Below are 18,864 nucleotides of genomic sequence, written 5' to 3'. Positions count from 1 at the left end.
CCTTCTATGGCTAGTCTCAGGAGGCCTGCCTCTCTGAGATGTGAAGACACGAACCTCCTGGAATAGGTGGCCATCTTCCCTCGAGGCGACAGCGGGTGGGATAGGAGTTAGGAGGAGATGCCCTGGTCTGTCCCTCCAAATGACTGCTCTGCATGATGTCTTTCCTCCCCCCCTCCTTCTGGCTGTTGGTAGAGCTAAATATCAGCATAAGCTACTCCAAGGGATTGGCCCAGAGAGGTTAGAACCGGTCTTGTTGTGTGGTAGTGGGAGCGAACTCTGTTGCTTCTGGCATAGAATAAGCATGGAGGCCACCTGTCCATCCAGGCAAATCTATTTCCTGGCAGCCTCACTTCTCCATGGACAGATGGTGATCATGGCCCATCCACGGCCCCAGGGTCCCAGGGCCCCAGGCACCTGGTCCTAGCAGGACTGCTTGGGTTTTGCCACTATTCTGTCCCTACTTATACTCTGGAGGAAATTAAAGTGCAGGCATCCAGGTAGCAGTCCTGGATGTAGCTAAGCCCAATCATTAAGGAAGCTCAGCACAGCCAGTTCAGGACTGACTGGACTCTTAGGATCTGTCCCCATGCAGCAGGTTTCTTAGCCTTCATTTACTGTCTGCACTCCAAGCCCCTCCCACTTCAAGCTCTGTAAGCATCTGGCATCTTGGCTGGCTTGCTGCTTCTCGAGGCTCCTGGGGGTTCATGCATTCCAGGCTGTGTACACCCTGGGGACTGGACATTATTTCAAAGTGCTCTTCTTTAATGAATGTTCATGTTTCTTTGGGGGAGAAAATGAACCTAATCATTCAGTAGAGTGGTACGCACATCACTGAAGTAGCATAGTGCCGTGGAAAGAATCAGACATAGTTTTGAATGCCAGCTCCTACAGTCAACTGAAATCTTGGGCCAGTTAATTAACCTCTCTAAGCTTCAGCTTCTGTCTCTGCAAAAAGGAGCTGATACCTACATCACTGGCTGTTGTGAGGATCCCATAAAATGAAAGACAAAAGAATGCATGTTGAAAACTCTAAAGTACCGGACAAATATAAGGCAGTATGATTTCTTACCGTATGATCCATTCTCTCTGGGACTCTGGTTCCCCAGCTTTTAAATGCAGGGATTACATTAAATCAGTTTTCTTAATCCCCTTAAATCTGTCCCCGCCTTTTTTTTTATAGGTACTAGCATCCCATACCCCCTGGAGAGTCTAGCATGCCTTCCCTTCCACAACCACCCCCCTCCCTAGAAATGCTCCCTCCACCCATTTTCCGTGGAGACCCATCAGACACGAAGAATTTAATTTTCTGTAGTTTTACCTTCTCTAGTTTGTACCGTGAAAATGTCAATCGAACTACACAAATTTCCTTGGTGACTCTGATACAAACCTCCATCTACCTAGAATTCCCCATCTTGGTGATATATCAAGTCCCTTTCTGCTTCTTCCACCCGTGATTCTAAATGCAATTTATGTGCATTTAGAACCGGTCTAGGTGCAAGTAATTACCCAGGACAGCCAGTAGAGCGCAAAGAGAGCAGAGAATGGCCCCTGCCACCCAGGGTCCTTCAGGGACCAGGCAGTAGCTAGGCTGTGATTCTTTGAAGACCACTGCTGCCCCTAGGGAGGAAGGAGGAGGGAGGGCGGAGGGAGGAGGGAGGGCGGAGGGCTCCTCTTAGGGGAGAGCCTACTTTGACTCTTACCATTCTTGACTTGAATTGCTGACCCTTGGCCCTGTAGATGCACCACAGCTGGCTGGGAGGATAAGGACAGAGAGAGTAGTCACTGAATGCTCATTCAGCCACCAGCTAACATGTTTCCCCCTCTGGCTTCCAATCTCATTTCCCAGTTCTGATCCCTTTCTCCTGTCCTGGGATGCCAGGGACCTGGGATCTGCTGGTGATTGGTACTGTGATTTGTAGCTCCGTCACTTCCTGCCTGGCTGGGTGACCTCAGGAGAGTGGAATGCCACTGAGCCTCATTTCCCTAACTATGAAATGGGGATTTTAAGAATCTCTGTCTGGCCTCTCTTACAGGGGGACACTGGAAGATCAAATGAGGTGATGGATATAAAATTCTCTGCAAGCCATCAAGCACTGTGCAGCTGTGTGTATTTCTAACTGTGGCCAAACAGCTGTAGTAAGAGAGTCTGACATGAGACAAGGCAAAGGCAGCAGAACTTGCCAATAGAAACAGATTAGGAAGCTCAAAGACAAGGCAGGAGCCCTTCAGGCCATTAAGGCAGAAACCCAGGCGGGGTTTGGCCTGGAGCTGGTTGACTGGTTTTCAAGCTCCAGATCCCAGGCAGTCTGAGTGCTGACAAGGTGTCTGGTGTGGGTGGGAAGTCGGAGGCTCAGGTGGCTAGGCTTGACTGGCAGCTCATTTCTGCGGACGACTGAGCCTGGCTATGGTGACCCACTGTCTTCTGTGCATGGGAAAAAATGTCTGTGGCAAGGCTTCGATTCCTTAGTTACAGGTAGTTACAGGCGGGCCCTGGGGCAAAGCTTTTCTGTTCCTGGAGATGGGAGGGGGCTGTGAGTGAACAACCTCTGGACCTCCAGGATATCCACACAAAACAAAGCCTCAGCAAACTTTTTTTTTTTTTATGAGTCTCAGCAAACTTAATAGGGAGCCACTCAAAGGTGGCTCTAGCCTCGTGGCCTTCCCTCCTCCCCAGAAGAGAGCCATTTCCAGCCAACCTGGTTTTCTCGAGGTCCAGCTTTATCAGCAGTACCTGAAAAATAGGACAGGGCAATCAGAGGGCATGCTTCTACTTCCCTATCTCCTCAGCTAGGCAGTGAGTGGTGGTAAGACTTGCTCTGGGCAGCCAAGCCCTGGGATGGGAGAGGACACCACTCACTTCTCTTACTCCTCCCTGACCTGCCTCTTCAGTGGGCTCAGCGTCCAGCAGGTAAACTGGCCTCTTGGTAATGCTGGCCCCAGGGCAAGCTTCACTCTGCGCTGGGAGAGACAGGTGAGAGTGCCTTCCTGTCACTATGTGACCCCGAGACTGTGCCGTTTGCTTTAGTCTTTGGCTCCCTTTATTTTCTTCAGAGAGAGCATTGCCATTTGTAAGTATCTTACTTCTTTAATCATCTCTCTCCCCTCTGGGACATAAACTTCATGAGAACAGGGACCACTTATCAATATATCTGTTGCACATAGGAAGTGCTCAAGATCTGTGGAAAGATTGGATACAAACAAACCCCCTCCCCAGCTCCCATCTCTTATGGTCACACTAATGCTGATTAGCCCCATTTGAACTATGAGTCGAAGAATCCAAGTCCTGCTACAGAATTTTTGGACCTAGAGAAATCAGCTGCATAAAGAGTCCATTTCTTTAAAGCCCCAAGGTGCAAGAGGGGAGCAGGAGAAAGAAATAACAACTGACCTAAGCCCTGGCAGGCTGACTCCTGTTAGTTCCAATTAGGCAGGTTTGGATTGGCATCTATACCTTTTGGATGCCCTTCTGGGTCCAAGGGGAAAGATGCACAGAGATCCAATGCTATCTGAATGGGCAATGTGTGTGTGGGGATGTAGTGCAAGAGGCACTTGACTGCTCAGTCTTAGTGGCTGCACTTGCTTCTTCCACAGCCCAAGTGGCTGAAAAGTTTCCAGCTCTTTGATCACCAGTGACTACTTGTCTACCTTTCTGGGAAAGGCATTTCAGAGTTCATAGGATGAGACTGTTCTAGGGCTTGTAATTTTTTTCCAGTCCCCAACATTCCTCCCCTGTTTCCAGTCAGACATAAACATGTAGTATTAGATGTTGGAAATCAGAGCAAACTAAATCCATCCCCCACTGGAAATCTAGTATAAACCCTCAGGGCCACTGGCTCTGGCATGTATGAGTTTACTGGCTCACTGCAGGGAGGCCCAGAATCAGGGAGGACTTACGACGGGAAGGTCAAGAACAGGTGGCCTGTCCTTGACAGGTTGGTATACACAAGAAGTTAGAGTAAGTCAGGCCCTACTGGCTTGTCCAATTCCTAGCTTCCCACTGACCTGGGAGACCTGCTTTTCTTATTGCTCACCAAAGCCATCACCACCATTGGAAACTGCTCTCAGGATCACCCACTCCTGCTCTTTTAAAGTACTTGCAAGGAGCCTGGGGCAGGTGGAGAGACAGAGGAACTCACCAGAAGGTCCCTGTAGGCCAGGGGGTCCCTGAGGACCAGGAGGACCTGGAGGGCCAGGTGGTCCCATAACAGTTGTTCCTGGAATCCCAGGAATTCCTGGAATCCCTGGGGGTCCCTGGGGTCCTGGAGGGCCTGGAGGACCTGGAGGGCCATTGGGCCCAGGAGGTCCTGCCTTCTTTCCTAAAAGACAAATTCAGTGTTAAATTTGTAGTTATTTACTGATAACAAACATACTGTTCTATAGACTTCCGAAGACACAAAGTCAGTCCTTTGGGACTTCTGCTGTTACAGAGGTGAACACCTTTATTATACAACATACACACACACTCCCTATCCTCTTTCATGAATAATTATTTACAGAGCTGGTTTGACGATATAGAAATAAATGACCCTTAAGGAGCTCAATCTTTTTTTTAAAGATTGATTGATTGATTTATTTATTTATTTATTTATTTATTTATTTATTTATTTTAAATTTATGATAGTCAAACAGAGAGAGAGAGAGAGAGAGAGAGAGGCAGAGACACAGGCAGAGGGAGAAGCAGGCTCCATGCACTGGGAGCCTGACGTGGGATTCGATCCCGGGTCTCCAGGATCGTGCCCTGGGCCAAAGGCAGACGCCAAACTGCTGCACCACCCAGGGATCTCTGTTTGTTTGTTTTTTGTTTGTTTGTTTGTTTTTAAAAGATTTTATTTATTCATGAGAGACACACAGAGAGAGGCAGAGACATACACAGAGGAAGAAGCAGGCTTCCTGCGGGGAACCCGATGTATGACTTGATTCCTGGACCCAGGGATCACGCCCTGAGATGAAGGCAGACTCTCAACTGCTGAGCCACCCAGGAGTCCCAAGATGTTATTTATTTATTTGAGAGAGAAAAAGAGAGAGAGCACAAGAGAGAGCACAAGTGAATGGAGGGGTAGAGGGAGAGGGTGAAGCAGACTCCCCGTTGAGCAGGGAGCCCGATGTGGGCTCAATCCCAGGATCCTGAGCCAAACAAACAAACAAACAAACAAACAAACAAAAATGTCTGAGCCACCCAGGGACCCCTAAGGAGCTCAGTCTACTGGGGAAACAGATACAGGCACAAGATAGTATAAGTGCTATATTAGTAGTAGGGACAAAATGCTTTAGAGGTCAGAGAAGGCTTCAAAAAGGAGGTTGCATTTCACCTGAGTCCAAGAGATTAGAATTATCAAGTGGCTAGATGTGTGGGTCACTGTTTTGAATTGAGAATTGGGCTATAGTTGAAGAGTGTCGCTTTCATGTTTACTGCCCAATTTGGTGGACTTGATGCAGATAGGAAGAGAGAGCTAGGAGGACAGCCTGACATTGGGAATAATATCAACACTAGGAAGGTTTCCTACAGAAGTCGAGATATACAGGAACTACAGGTTGGTATAGAGGTGGTGGTAGCTGGAAATGAGGAATGGGAAGGAATTGGGGAAATAAGAGGTGAGGGGGCATGAAGAGAGGGGGGCAGAGGAAGGCAGGGAGAGAGAGATTGAATGAAAGAAGGAGAGGTGGAGAGTAGAAAAAGCTGAGGAGACAGCTGGCAAGTTTTTCTTTCTCAGCTGACCTCTCTAAACCCTATTTTTAAAGATCTCTGGGAAAGGCAATTTCTGTAAACTCCCTTGGTAACATGTTCCAGTGTTTATCATCCCCTCACTGTTAGGAAGTTCTTCCGTATATTTAGCTGAAATTCCTCCTGAGGCAATTTAAGATTTTATTCTAATCTTTGTGTTGATAGAGAAGAATAGTTACCATCATACACATAATAACCCTCATATGCTCATAGACATTAAGTCACCTATCAACCTCCATTTTTATAGGCTAAATAATCTGTCTTCCCAGCATCCTTCCTCTGAGGCCCTATTCTCCAACGTATTGTTTTTTTTTTAAGATTTTTGAAATTTATTTGAGAGAGAGCGTGAACAGCGAGTGAGGGAACAAGGGTAGGGAGGAAAGGGCGAGGGAGGACTCCTCACTGAGCAGGGAGCCCGGTGTGGGGCAATGCAAGGCTCAATCCCAGGACCCTGAGACCATGACCTGAGCTGAAGGCAGACACTTAACCGACTGGGCCATCTAGGCACCCCTTCTCCAATGTAAGTAAGCCCACCAACTCCTCCTCATTTCCTCCTCTCTATCTTTTCAGAGAAATCCCAGCCCATCTATTCTATATTCCAGTCTTTTCAACATTCCCACCAGGATGTAGCTATTTGACAAGTCATAACTGTGGTCATGTACCAAAATCTGCAGCTCCAGTTTACTTCCTTTGCTCTGTGCAGCCCAATTCACGCACTGCAGGTGGCTCGGGGGAGAGGGCATCTTCTTCCCTTCACTGCTTTCTCACAGTTTTGTGGAAATCCCAGGAATAGAAGGCTTTGGCCAGACTCCATGACAGTATCTCCACCTGTGGTACTTTCTTAGTTTTAAATGTAACCCTCTTAAGTCTCACTTAAATACTTCCTTAACTCTGACTCCTTGTTCCCCAGACTTAGGCAGGAGAATCCTGACCTGATTTATCAGGACCTCCTTTAAAAATAATGCTGCATGTTCCAGAAACTCAATCCCCATTGCAATGCCATTCAAGAGGCCTGTTGTCCATGTTTAGCCACGTCTGCGTTTGGACTGAAACAACAGGGTCATTATGGGGCTACTTCCCCAGGGAGAAAAGAAAGGAAGGTCCACAGAGCTTCTTTCCCTTGGAGACTCCCTTGTAGCCTTAAAGACCCAGAGGCAGGAAGGAGCTTTGCCATTTTCCCTGCACATAGCAGCAACAAAAGATTGGATCTGTCCAGTTTCTAGATTAACCAATTTCAAGATGTTGAACAGGAAAGCCATCTCCCTTCAGATTTGGGCAGCTTCCAAGTCAGCCTTATTTAGTGCCCAAGTTTCAATTCCAGCTAGTGCAGTGGAGAGAACACAAAATCTGTAGACAGGAGATAAGGCTGTAAGCACCAGCTCTGCCACAGATGTACTTTGGGCAAATCTCTATCTCTCTCTGAGCCTTAATTTCTCTGTTGGTGAAATGAAGTTTGGCCTTGATGATTTCTCTAAATTTCCTCCCAAGACTAAGGTTCCATGAGGAAGACTGACTTACCCCTGGCAGTCAGGAAACTTCCCTAACCTGTTTGTAAGGTCTGCTTCTCCCTCATTGTTCTCTGGTTGGCAGAGACACAGAGGAGGGTGCATATTAGATTGTTCTATGTCCCAGAATTAACAGGCCTAACTGATTTTCAAGTTAGAGGGTGTTCTGTGGGTAGTACAAACTTCAGTGTCAAGACTGTGAATCTCCTGTGATTGCTAATATAATTTTGGAAGAATTATACCCAGAAACTCCTTTAGTCAAAGAGAATAATGATTGCAGTGTAAACAGAGGATGTTCATTTATGAAAATGTTAGAAGGCATTTGGGAAAAAGCTCCTGCTGTATTCTAGTGCTGCAGCTGTTCCTCTTTGCTCTTCTGTAACTAGGTTTAGGTAAGTGTGCTTCTCACACTTGCATACTTACAGAAAGTTGGCCCAGAGAAGCATGAACAAAATGACTCCTGGACAAGAGGATGACTTTAGAGGATTGAATTCCTTCTCCAGATTTCCTCACTTTAACAGAACACTCCATGATACAAAAGCCCAGAGACTTCTCTACTTAGAAAAATATCAGAAAGGGAAACAGAACGTGAGAGACTCCTAACTCTGGGAAACGAACAAGGGGTGGTAGAAAGGGAGGTGGGTGGGGTGCGGGGGTGACTGGGTGATGGGCACTGAGGGGGGCACTTGATGGGATGAGCACTGGGTGTTATGCTATATGTTGGCAAGTTGGACACCAATAAAAAATAAATTAAAAAAGAAAAAAAAGAAAATTGTCCTGTGCAGTCTTAGATGACAGAATAATCAACATTCTTTTCAAAGCTAAACTTTGTGAGGGGGCATTTCTCTAACCTTTTAGTGAAGGACAAAGTGTTGAAAGAACAAATAAACACAAGTGAGTGAAGGGGGGGAGAGGGAGGGAGAAATGTGGAGGGAGAGGGAGAGAGAGAGAATGGACAAGAGCAAGTTAGTTATAGGAGAGGAAAATTCTATTAAAAATGGAAATTAAGTGAACAACTCAATTTACCTCTTTGGGCATGTGCTTATTCACTGTGTCCAAGGAAATCTGTATTAAATGGCTTCTAAATCACTTTTAGTCAAAGTAAATGTTTAAGGCCTATGTGCATTCTCCTAATAATGGCCCATATTCAAGGTAGCAGTGCTAGGCAGTGATCTGAGTCCCTGCAAGAGACATTGGATTCTCTGAATTGTAGTATTTTTTTTCTCTGAATTGTAATTACAGGGCTTCTTGCCTAGATACTTGTATTCTCTTGCCATTAGCAAGTGTGCTCTCTCAGTGCTCAGCCACTGGATAACACTACACCTGGGCACCATTCCCCACTACACACATGACTTACACTCTGGTACATAACTAGCCTACTTGGTGTTTCCCTAAACACACCATGTTTTTCATACTTCTGGGAGATTTGAGTATGCTGTTCCCTTTGCTGGAATGTCCTTCCCCTTCTTCCTCCCTCCATCCTTTAAAGTCCAGGTTAAATACTGTTTTTTTTTTTCCTCCTGAGATTTGGTTCCTTACTCCCCCAGGGAGAACTACTTGTTCTTTCTCTATGCTTCCACAGCACACTGTTCATGCTTTTATGATAGCATTTTTTCATACTACACTGCAATTATTTGTGTGTACTTCCACTATTCCAGCTACACTAGGAGATTTTTGAGGGGAGGCACCACTTTTATTTATCTCAGTATCTCTATTCCTGACAATTATAGAATGCTTTATTAGCTGTCTAGTGAATGAGTGAAAACAGAACAAAACAAAACAAAACAAAACTAGTAGCTGTAATTAGAAAGTGTTCCCAAGTCTACCTATTAAGAAGAGGTCATCCCTGGACTTGTTTAGGACTAGAAGGTGTCCATGTCAAAGCATGGTGAATTTTCTAGGTTTATTACAATTTCCATTTTAAAAACGGATGTGACAAAAGTTAAAAACTACATGCTTGAAATGGTAATCAAAACAGGAATGGTACAAAAAAAAAAAAAAAAAAACCAGGAACAGCACTGGCACAAAAATAGATACAGAGATCAATAGAACAGAATAGAAAACCCAGAAATGAACCCACAATTATATGGCCAACTAATTTTTGACAAACCAGGAAAAAATATCCAATCAGAAAAAGACAGCCTTTTCAACAAATGGTGTTGCGAAACTGGACAGCAATATGCATAAGAATGAAACTGGACCACTTTCTTACACCATACACAAAATAAATTTAAAATGGATTGAAGACTTCAATGTGAGACCTGAAACCAGAAAAATCCTAGAATAGAACACAGGCAGTAACTTCTTTGACATTGGCCATAGCAACTTCTCTAGATATGTCTCCTGAGGCAAGGGTAATAAATTTAAAAATACACTATTGGAACTACATCAAAATAAAAAGCTTCTGCAAAGCATAGGAAACAATCAACAAAACTAAAAGGCAACCTAAAGAATGGGAGAAGATATTTGAAAATGACATATCTGATAAAGGGTTAGTATCCAAAATCTATAAAGTGCTTTTCAAAGTCAGTATCCTCAAAACAAATAATCCAATTAGAAAATGGGCAGAAGATATGAATAGACACATTTCCAAAGAAGACAGACAGATAGCCAAGAGACACATGAAAGGATGCTCAACATCACTTATCATCAGGAAATGCAAATCAAAATGATAGTTAGATCATCTCGCACCTGTCAGAATGGCTAACATCAATAACACAAGAAACAACAGGTGTTGGCTGGCAAGGATGTGGAGTAAAAGGGAACCCTTTTGCACTGTTGGTGGGAATGCAAACTGGTGCCACCACTCTGGAAAGCAGTATAGAGTTTCCTCAAAAAGTTAAAAATAGAACTATCCTACAATCCAGCAATTGCAGTACTAGATATTTACACAAAGGATACAAAAATGCTAATTCAAAGGAATACATGCACCCTGATGTTTATAGCAGCAATATCTACAATAGCCAAATTATGGAAATAGCCCAAGCGCCCACTGGCTGATGAATTGAGAAATAAGATGTGGTGTATAGATACAATGGACTTTTGCTCAGCCATAAAAAAGAATGATATTTTGCCATTTGCAACAACATAGATGGAGGTAGAGAGTATTATGCTAAGTGAAATAAGTCAGTCAGAGAAAGACAAATACCATATGATTTCACTCATATGTGGAATTTAAGGAAAAAAATAAGCAAATGGGAAGAGAGAGAGAGAGAGAGAGAGAGAGAGAGAGAGACTAAGAAACAGACTCTTGGGCAGCCCAGGTGGCTCAGTGGTTTAGCGCTGCCTTCAGCCCAGGGTGTGATCCTGGAGACCCAGGATCGAGTCCCATGTCGGGCTCCCTGCATGGAGCCTGCTTCTCCTTCTGCCTGTGTCTCTGCCTCTCTGTCTGTCTCTCATAAATAATAAAAAAAAGAAACAGACTCTTAACTATAGTCAATAAATTGATGGTTACCAGAGGGGAGGGGGCAGGAGGATGGGTTAAATAGGTGGTAGGGATTAAGGAGTGCACTTGTTGTAATGAACACTGGGTGATGTATGGGATTATTGAATCACTATATTGTACACCTGAAACTAATATAACACTGTTAACTAACTGGAATTAAAATACTTAAAAAACTAAAAATAAATGATCTATCAAGCCATTAAAAGATATGGAGTTACTTAAATGTGTATTACTAAGTGAAAGAAGCCAATCTCAAAAGGCTACATACTGACATTTTGGAAAAGGCAACACTAAAAAGACAGTAGAAAGATCAGTGGTTGCGAGGGGCAAAACAGAAAGGCTTTTTAGGGCAGTGAAACTATTCTTTATAATACTGTAATCCATGGAAATCTATGTCGCTATACATTTGTCAAAACCCATAGAATGTACAGCACCAAAATGAAGCCGATATGTACTTTGAGTGATAATGATATATCAATGGATGTTCATCAATTATAACAAATGTACAAGATGGTGCAAGATGTTGATAGTGGGGGAGGCTGTCCACGTGTGGGGGCATGGAATATATGGGAATGCTCTGTACTTTCCCCTCAATTTTGTTGTGAACCTACAACTGCTCTAAAAAAACTATTAGAAAAAACCTACATGCTTAAAAATCAAATTTACTTTCTTAAATACATAATATCTTGGTGAATGCCCAGGCCCAATAGAGAAAGTTTTCCTCATTGACCCCAGGTCTCTGGCTGTTTTCCAACTTTGCTCAGATCAGGTCCTCAGGAGGCCAGGCCATTCCTCAGCTTCTTTACAACAGGGACATAGGTTTTCCATGTAGGCCATGGTACCTCAAGCCACCACAGTACCCTAGTGCTTAGAGGAGTGACAGGCAGCAGCTGAAGCCAGTCCCTTTGGCCTAATCTGGGATTGGTAATCTACTCTATAAAGCTCCAGAAATTTCTAACAGAATCATTTTACTTAAAGAACTTTATTTTTTAAAGGATCTTATTTGAGAGAGAGAGCAAGCAAGAGAGAGAGAGAGAGAGAGAGAGAGAGAGAGAGAGAGAGAAAGCAGAGGCAGGGGGAGGGGCAGAGGAAGATGGAGAAGCAGACTTCCTGCTGAGTGGGGATCCCATCCCGGGGCTCCATTCCAGGATCCTGGGATCATGACCAAAGCTGAAGGCAGACGTTTAAGCTACTGAGCCATCCAGACACCCCTACTTAAAGAATTTTAATGAAAAATCAGTAATTTCACTTCATTTTCTTTCCAGGTCAGAACACAGAAACAAATAGGTACTTACAACTGGTTTTGTAGTTTGTTTGTTTTTTAAGTCCTAAGGAGTGGACCATATTGCCTTATTATGTCTTTTGGAACTTATTCTGTCTTTGGGTTCTCCTCTTCAAGTATGCAAGTGCTTGTACAAGCTCTTGGGCCAGTCCTATTGCAAGTATATCAGAAACATACTGACCCAACAATGGCATAATGGATCTGCTCAACTAGAAGCTTCTTTGAAAGGACCAAAAGATCAGGGTATTCCTTCAGCTTTCTTTTTCTACCACAGAGAAAATGATATTGAAACTCCAAAGCAAGAAAAGCCTCCCTGGTACTGACACCTCTCAGAAGGTAGTCCCCACAAGCTGTCTTAGGACTTTGTATGTGATCACTGATTTGATAAAGGAGGGCAACGAAAGGAAAAAGAAGGATAGGGGGAAGGGTAGAGAATAATGAAGGAAAGAGATCTAAATATAATTGTACAAAAGAGGGAGCAAGAAAGAAAAATAAAAAAAACTTTCATATGCTGCTAGAGAAGCAATTTCATGGATCATCACTGAAAAACAATCTCTTGTTTCATGGAAGCACAATACCCAAGGAGGCCATAGATGATCGAATAAAACAATGGACAACCAGCATTGCACTTGATCTTAGCCAAAAGGCCAAGAAGTGATGACAGCCAGCATTGAGAGAATATATAAAAATCCTACTCCCTTGTTTTTTTTTCTTCTTATTTTAGGAAAGATATGACAGCAATTTTATATAATCAGGAGCTTAACTTACCCTTTTTCTTGTTTTTAACTGGACCTGTTAAAAAGAAAATGGAAAATTAAATCACTGGAAATTAATAGAAAGTGATTATTCTCCAAGATAGTCATAGGAGAAACTCTCAAGACACTGCAGATTTTGAGGGAGCCTCACATCAAGGGCAAGGTATCTCCCAACTATCAGACGTCCTCAGTCTGTTCCTGTTTTTTGACTGAAACATTTAAGAAGAATGTTAAAAGAAATATTCTCCCTTAGAAAACTCTTTCAGTCTCAGTCGTTGCAGTGAGGGAATGAGGACTTCTTCATAGGGATGAAATGCCCATAAACGCAGAACTCACCAACCTTAGGACGGCATTCCATTAATTCTGCGAGTCCTGAGATTGAAGAGTCATGCATTCAGGTGAAGAACTGATATGAAGTCTCTTGCATTGAAGCTAAATGGAAAAGAGGGTCATTTTCATAGAAGGAGCAGAAGCAGCAGCAGTTGACTTTTTAGTCACATATTGTGATTTAAATTGTTATTAAAACAGTGTGATCATAATACGTTCATATGGGTACCACATGCACTCCCACTGTAATTGACTATAAGTTAACAGACACTTTAAAATAAGCATCAACAGTTTCACTGACATGAAATCACAGGCATTTTCTTGGAACTTACTTCTAAAGAAAACAATTCTAATCAATTGAGGACACTCAGAAAACCCAATGCTTTTCTTATATGGTTAGGTGACAACCACTCCCCAGATACCCATAATTTAGGTATCTCCCACACATATTTCTCCCTCCTGGGGACCCACTTCTCTCCATTCTGTAGGTGGATTTGATTTTCTTTAGACATAGGTGTTTAAAATCTGTTCCAAACTCCCATGAAGAAAGACACTATCGGACATTAAACCATTGTCAATGCCCTCAGGAGCTTTACAAAAAGAACACCAAGCATTTGTATATTGTTTTATAATCTATGAAACCTACTTATTTCTATTTATCATCTCATCTTATCTTTACAACATGCCTAGAATGATTTTTGCCTGTAAGAGCAGGCTCTATCAGAGGCAGGCTCAATCTGAAGTCAACAAAGTGTCTAATCAGGAGGGCTTCCAGTATTGCCATCAGAGTTTGCATACGTCCCTTGAAAACCAAGGACTGTGTAGGCTTCCCTTGCAAAATATTTTCATTTTCATAGTTTCTCTGCTAAATTTCATGTGTAACAGTAGGTATTATTATGTGCATGGGATGTTTTAGGTTGGGTTTAGCAACCTGCCACACTCAAGGTCATAAATCTCCATTCTTTTATCCTTGTTTTTCCTCCTTTTTTCTCCCCTCACCCCTGTGTCTTCTTTCTTTGCTGCTTATTCTTTATGTTTTTAATGGCATTGAGAGCTCTTGATAACGTGCATGGAGATTCTGGCAAGGAAGCAGAGCTGCACAAATACTACTCGCTAAGAGGGAGCAACTCAACATGAGAAAGGCCACCTCTTTGAACAAAAAAGCTATTTGAGGAAGAGTTTATACAGAAAGGCCCAGCCCCATCAGCCAGCTACCAGCCAGCTAGTCAGCCACCTCAGTCTGGCAGAGCAGAGGGATGGTAGCCAGTGCAGCAACACTACACTCATAAACAAGTTGTGCTGGTCCTGGATAAGTTTCTGACCATTCCAGCTGCCTTAAAGGATTAGCACTGTTACATCATACTTCAAAGCAGGTTTTGAGAAAATCAACCATCACCAACAACTAGTCTTCACCAAGCATGCCTATGGAAGGTAGCAAGGTAAATAATGAAACATAACTCTATCCTAAATGAACTTGCAGTTGCATACAAAAATATTAAAGAGGGTGAGACTTAAGGAATTATATTGGCTACTTGAGGAAAAAAAAAACAAACCCAAACTTCCTGGAGAAAGTTTGACCTAAATCAACAACTGAAAAGAGGGAAAGGGAAGTTAAAAAAATTTTTTTGAACTTCTATTGTGTTTATACCAGGAACCAACTCATTGTATATATATATAGATGCATGCATACATACATAAAAAGGGGAAGCAAAAAGGAAAAATTTATTTTTTAAACAAAACCTTTCATTTTTTTCAGTGAATTTTTATTTTTAATTGAAGTGTAGTTGACACACAATGTTACATTAGTTTCAGGTATATAACATAGTGATTCAACAATTCTCTATTATGTTACGTTATGGTCACCCCAAGTGTTACTACCATCTGTCCCCATATATCGTTATTACAATATCATTGACTATATTCCCTATGCTGTATCTTTTACCCCCATGACTTAGTTATTCCATAAATGAAGTCTGTGTCTCCCACTCTCCTTCATCTATTCTGCCTATCTCCCTACCCCTCTCCCCTCTGGCAACTCTCACTTGTTTTCTGTATTTATAGCTCTGATTCTTTTTATTTATTTGTTTACTCATTTGTTTTATTTTTTAGGTCCCACATGTAAGTGAGATCATATGGTATTTATTTTTCTTTATCTGACTTATTTCACCTAGCATTTATACCTTTTAGGTCCATCAATGTCGTCACAACTTGCAGGATCTCATTTTTTCTGGCTGAGTAATATTCCATCGTATATATACACACACATCTTCTTTACCCATATCATCTATGGATGTACACTTGGGCTGCTTCCATATCTTGGCTACTATAAATAATGCTGCAATAAACATAGGGGTTTTTGAATTTTTTTCATTTACTTTGGGTACTACCCAGTAGTAGAATTACTGGATTGTATGCTATTTCTATTTTTAATTTTCTGAGGAAACTCTACTGTTTTCCATAGTGGTTTCATCAATTTACGTTCCCACCAACAGAGTACAGGTCTCTCACCTCTTTCCCGAATGCCATTTGTTGAAGAGACTATATTGCAGTTTAAAAATTTTTTCATCACTATATTTTGACATTTTAATTATAATATGTCTTGGGTGGATCTGCTTTTGTTGATTTTGTTAGGGTTTTCACTGCCTCCTGGACCTGGATATCTGTTTCCTTCCCCAGATTAGGGAAGTTTTCAGCTAGTATCTCTTCAAATATATTTTCTGCCCACCTTTCTCTCTCTTCTTCTTCTGGCACTCCTATGATGCAAATATTACTATGTTTGATGGAGTCACTGAGTTCCCTAAGTCTACTCTTATTATTTATAATTATTTTTCTTTTTTCTAGCTTGATTATGTCCATTAGTCTGTCTTCTAGATCTTTACTTCATTTCTCCTTCTTCCAGCCTGCTGTTCATTCCATCAAGCGTGTTTCTCATTTTGTTTATTGAGCCCTTTATCTCTGTTATTTTTTATCTCTGTATTAAGGGTCTCACTGATGTCCTCTACTCTTTTCTAAAGTCCAGTGAGTATCTTTATGATCATTATTTTAAATTCTCTATTGAGCATGTACTTATATCTGTTTCACTTAGATCTCTGGCTGTGGCCTTGTCTTTCATTTGGACAAATTCCTAAGTCTTCTCATTTTGTCTAGGTCACTCTGCCTGCTTCTGCATGTTAGGAAAGTCAGCTATTTTCCTATTGTTGACAGTAATGGCCTTATTAAGAAGAAGACTTGTAGTACCTCATGGTGCAGTCTCCGCTGTTCCCCAGGGCCCAGCACTACAGGGAGTGTTTTCAATGTGTGCTGCATGTGCTCAGCAGTTGTGTCTTGGCTGCTTTACCCATCAGGGCAGTCATGTGCAAGAGGATGTCCTTGCCTGTTGTGGGCAACATTTGGTCCCTGGCCTGAATATGGTGGGTTTAAACTAGGTGTCTTAACTAGGTGGTCTACTTGTGAAATGAGACCTGTCACCACTGCTTCTGGAACTGAGGTCCTGAAAAACTCCTGGGTCAGGAGACATTGTGTTGGCAGGGGTTTGGGCTGGTCTCCTGGGGGAGAGAGACTTCCATGCTGGGACTGAAGCAAGAGGGTCTAGGAAGGGTGTTTCACCAGAGCATGAGGGTTGGTGTTTGGTGTAAGCAACTTAAATACAGAGTATCAGTTCTGCCTTGATTCCTGCAGGTGGCTCTTGTGTTTATGCTGAGGGATGAGGGAGGGAAACGGTGCCTGCCAGTTCCTTTGTTCCTGAAGGGTATCTCCATTAATGCTGCCTCCTTGGGACGTGCTCTGAGATGAGCAAATAACCTCCCAACTGTGTGCCCTAGGTGCTTTTCAGGTTGCTGTTTCCACACTGTATATCTGCAGGCTATTTGCCCTGACTTCTCTCCAAGAGTAGCTCCAACGCCTCTGGGCTCTCTATGAACAAGCACACTCACCTTTAGCACCCCAGGCTTTAAGCCCCACCCGTTGCAATAACTCACAAAATTTGGGCCTTTTCACTTTCCAAGCCAATTGCTATGGGGATTTATTTTCATGGTTTTATTATTTTTTAAAAGATTTTATTTATTTATTCATGAGAGACACAGAAAGAGAGAGGCAGACATAGGCAGAGGGAGAAGCAGGCTCCCTTGCAGGAAGCCTGATGTGGGACTTGATCCTGGGACTCCAGGATCACGCCCTGAGCCAAAAGCAGACGCTTAACCCCTGAGCTACCCAGGAGTCCCAAAATAAGTGTTCGTGATTTTATTTTTTAAAAACATTTTATTTATTTAGGGGATTCATTTTCTCCTTGCATTCCCCTGTATGTTAGTTTGTCTCTTGCCCTTCTTCGCATCTGTGGCTCCCTCCCCACTGCAGCGGCCAAGATCTATTTCTCTCCCAAACTATGTCTCTGAGCTTCCTACCTTCTTCAATGCTGCCTCTTTTCTACCTTTACTTGTAGAGTGAAAAAGAAAAATAAAAATTTTAATTAGCTCTTTATCTCATACTGTATATTAAAATCTATACCAAATTAACTAAATATTTAAATGTTAAAAAATAAAATCATAAAATAACTAGAAAAATATGAAAAAGTACCTTTATAATGCTTGTATATCCATATTAAAAATGATAATGTAGAAATACAGTTACTGACAGAAAAAAGTTATTAAACAACATTTTTATTTTGCAAAAATACATATACATATGCCTAAAATTTTTCTAGATATGCATTAAAATGTTAATACTGGTTATTTGTGGGTAGTTTAATAAGCTGTTTTTTCAAACAAGACACAACTATATGCTGCCCATAAGAGACTCACTTCCGATTTACAGACAGACTGGAAGTGAATGGATGGGGAAAAAATACCATACAAGTGAAAGAAAAAAAATCTAGGGTACTAATGTTTATATCAGACACAACAGACTTAAAAAAAAAGTAGCAAGAGGCAGAGAAGGGCACTACATAAGGATAAAGGGATCAATATAATAATTGTAAATATCTATTCACCCAACATAGGAACCTCTAAAATACAGAAAGCAAATATTAACAGACATAAAGGAAGAAATTGACACCAATACAATGATAATAGGGGACTTAATACCCACTTACATCAATGGATAGATCATCAGATAGGAAATCAACAAGGAAATATTGGCTTTGAATGACACCTTAGAACAGATGGACCTAACAGATATGCACAGAATATTCTATCCAAAAACAGCAGAATACTAATTCTTCTCAAGTGCACATGGTGCACTAGAATAAATTACATATTATCCCACAAAACAGGTCTCAATAACTTTAAGTGACTGAAATCACATCAGGCATCTTTTCCAACGACAATGGTATAAAACTATAAATCAATTACAAGAAAAAAACTTGAAAAAACACAAATACCTGGAAGCTAAACAACAAATGGGTCAATGAAATCAAAGAGGAGGGATCCCTGGGTGGCGCAGCGGTTTGGCGCCTGCCTTTGGCCCGGGGCGCGATCCTGGAGACCCGGGATCGAATCCCACGTTGGGCTCCCGGTGCATGGAGCCTGCTTCTCCCTCTGCCTTTGTCTCTGCCTCTCTCTCTCTCTCTCTGTGACTATCATAAATAAATAAAAAAAATTAAAAAAAAAAAAAAAGAAATCAAAGAGGAAATCAAAAACACCTGGAGGCAAATGAAGATGAAAACACAATAGTGTAGAGTCTTTGGGAGACAGCAAAAGAAGTTCTAAGAGAGAACTCTACAATACAGGCCTACTTCAAGAAACAAGAAAAATGTCAAATAAACAACCTAACCTTACACCTAAAGGAGCTAGAAAAAAAATAATCAACAAAGCCCAAAGCCAGAAGAAGAAAGG

The 18,864-nt window shown here is 42.1% G+C and overlaps 1 protein-coding gene across 5 annotated transcripts in view; it reads right to left on the bottom strand.

The window, feature by feature from the left end:
- EDA (ectodysplasin A) overlaps positions 1-18,864 on the bottom strand; it is a 435,453-nt gene that overhangs the window by 7,058 nt on the left and 409,531 nt on the right. For all 5 annotated transcript variants that reach the window (XM_025466087.3, XM_025466089.3, XM_025466090.3 and 2 more), the window contains exons 3-6: positions 12,723-12,746; positions 4,137-4,316; positions 2,697-2,731; positions 1,701-1,752 (exon numbers count right to left, since the gene is read on the bottom strand). In XM_025466087.3, coding sequence (XP_025321872.1) covers positions 1,701-1,752; positions 2,697-2,731; positions 4,137-4,316; positions 12,723-12,746 — 291 coding nt within the window. The remainder of the gene's footprint in view (positions 1-1,700; positions 1,753-2,696; positions 2,732-4,136; positions 4,317-12,722; positions 12,747-18,864) is intronic.

This window comes from Canis lupus, chromosome X (genome assembly GCF_003254725.2).
Source record: "Canis lupus dingo isolate Sandy chromosome X, ASM325472v2, whole genome shotgun sequence".
Lineage (NCBI taxonomy): Eukaryota > Metazoa > Chordata > Mammalia > Carnivora > Canidae > Canis > Canis lupus.
The sequence above is the reverse complement of the archived record's forward strand: the minus strand, read 5'-3'. Positions and strand labels throughout refer to the sequence as shown.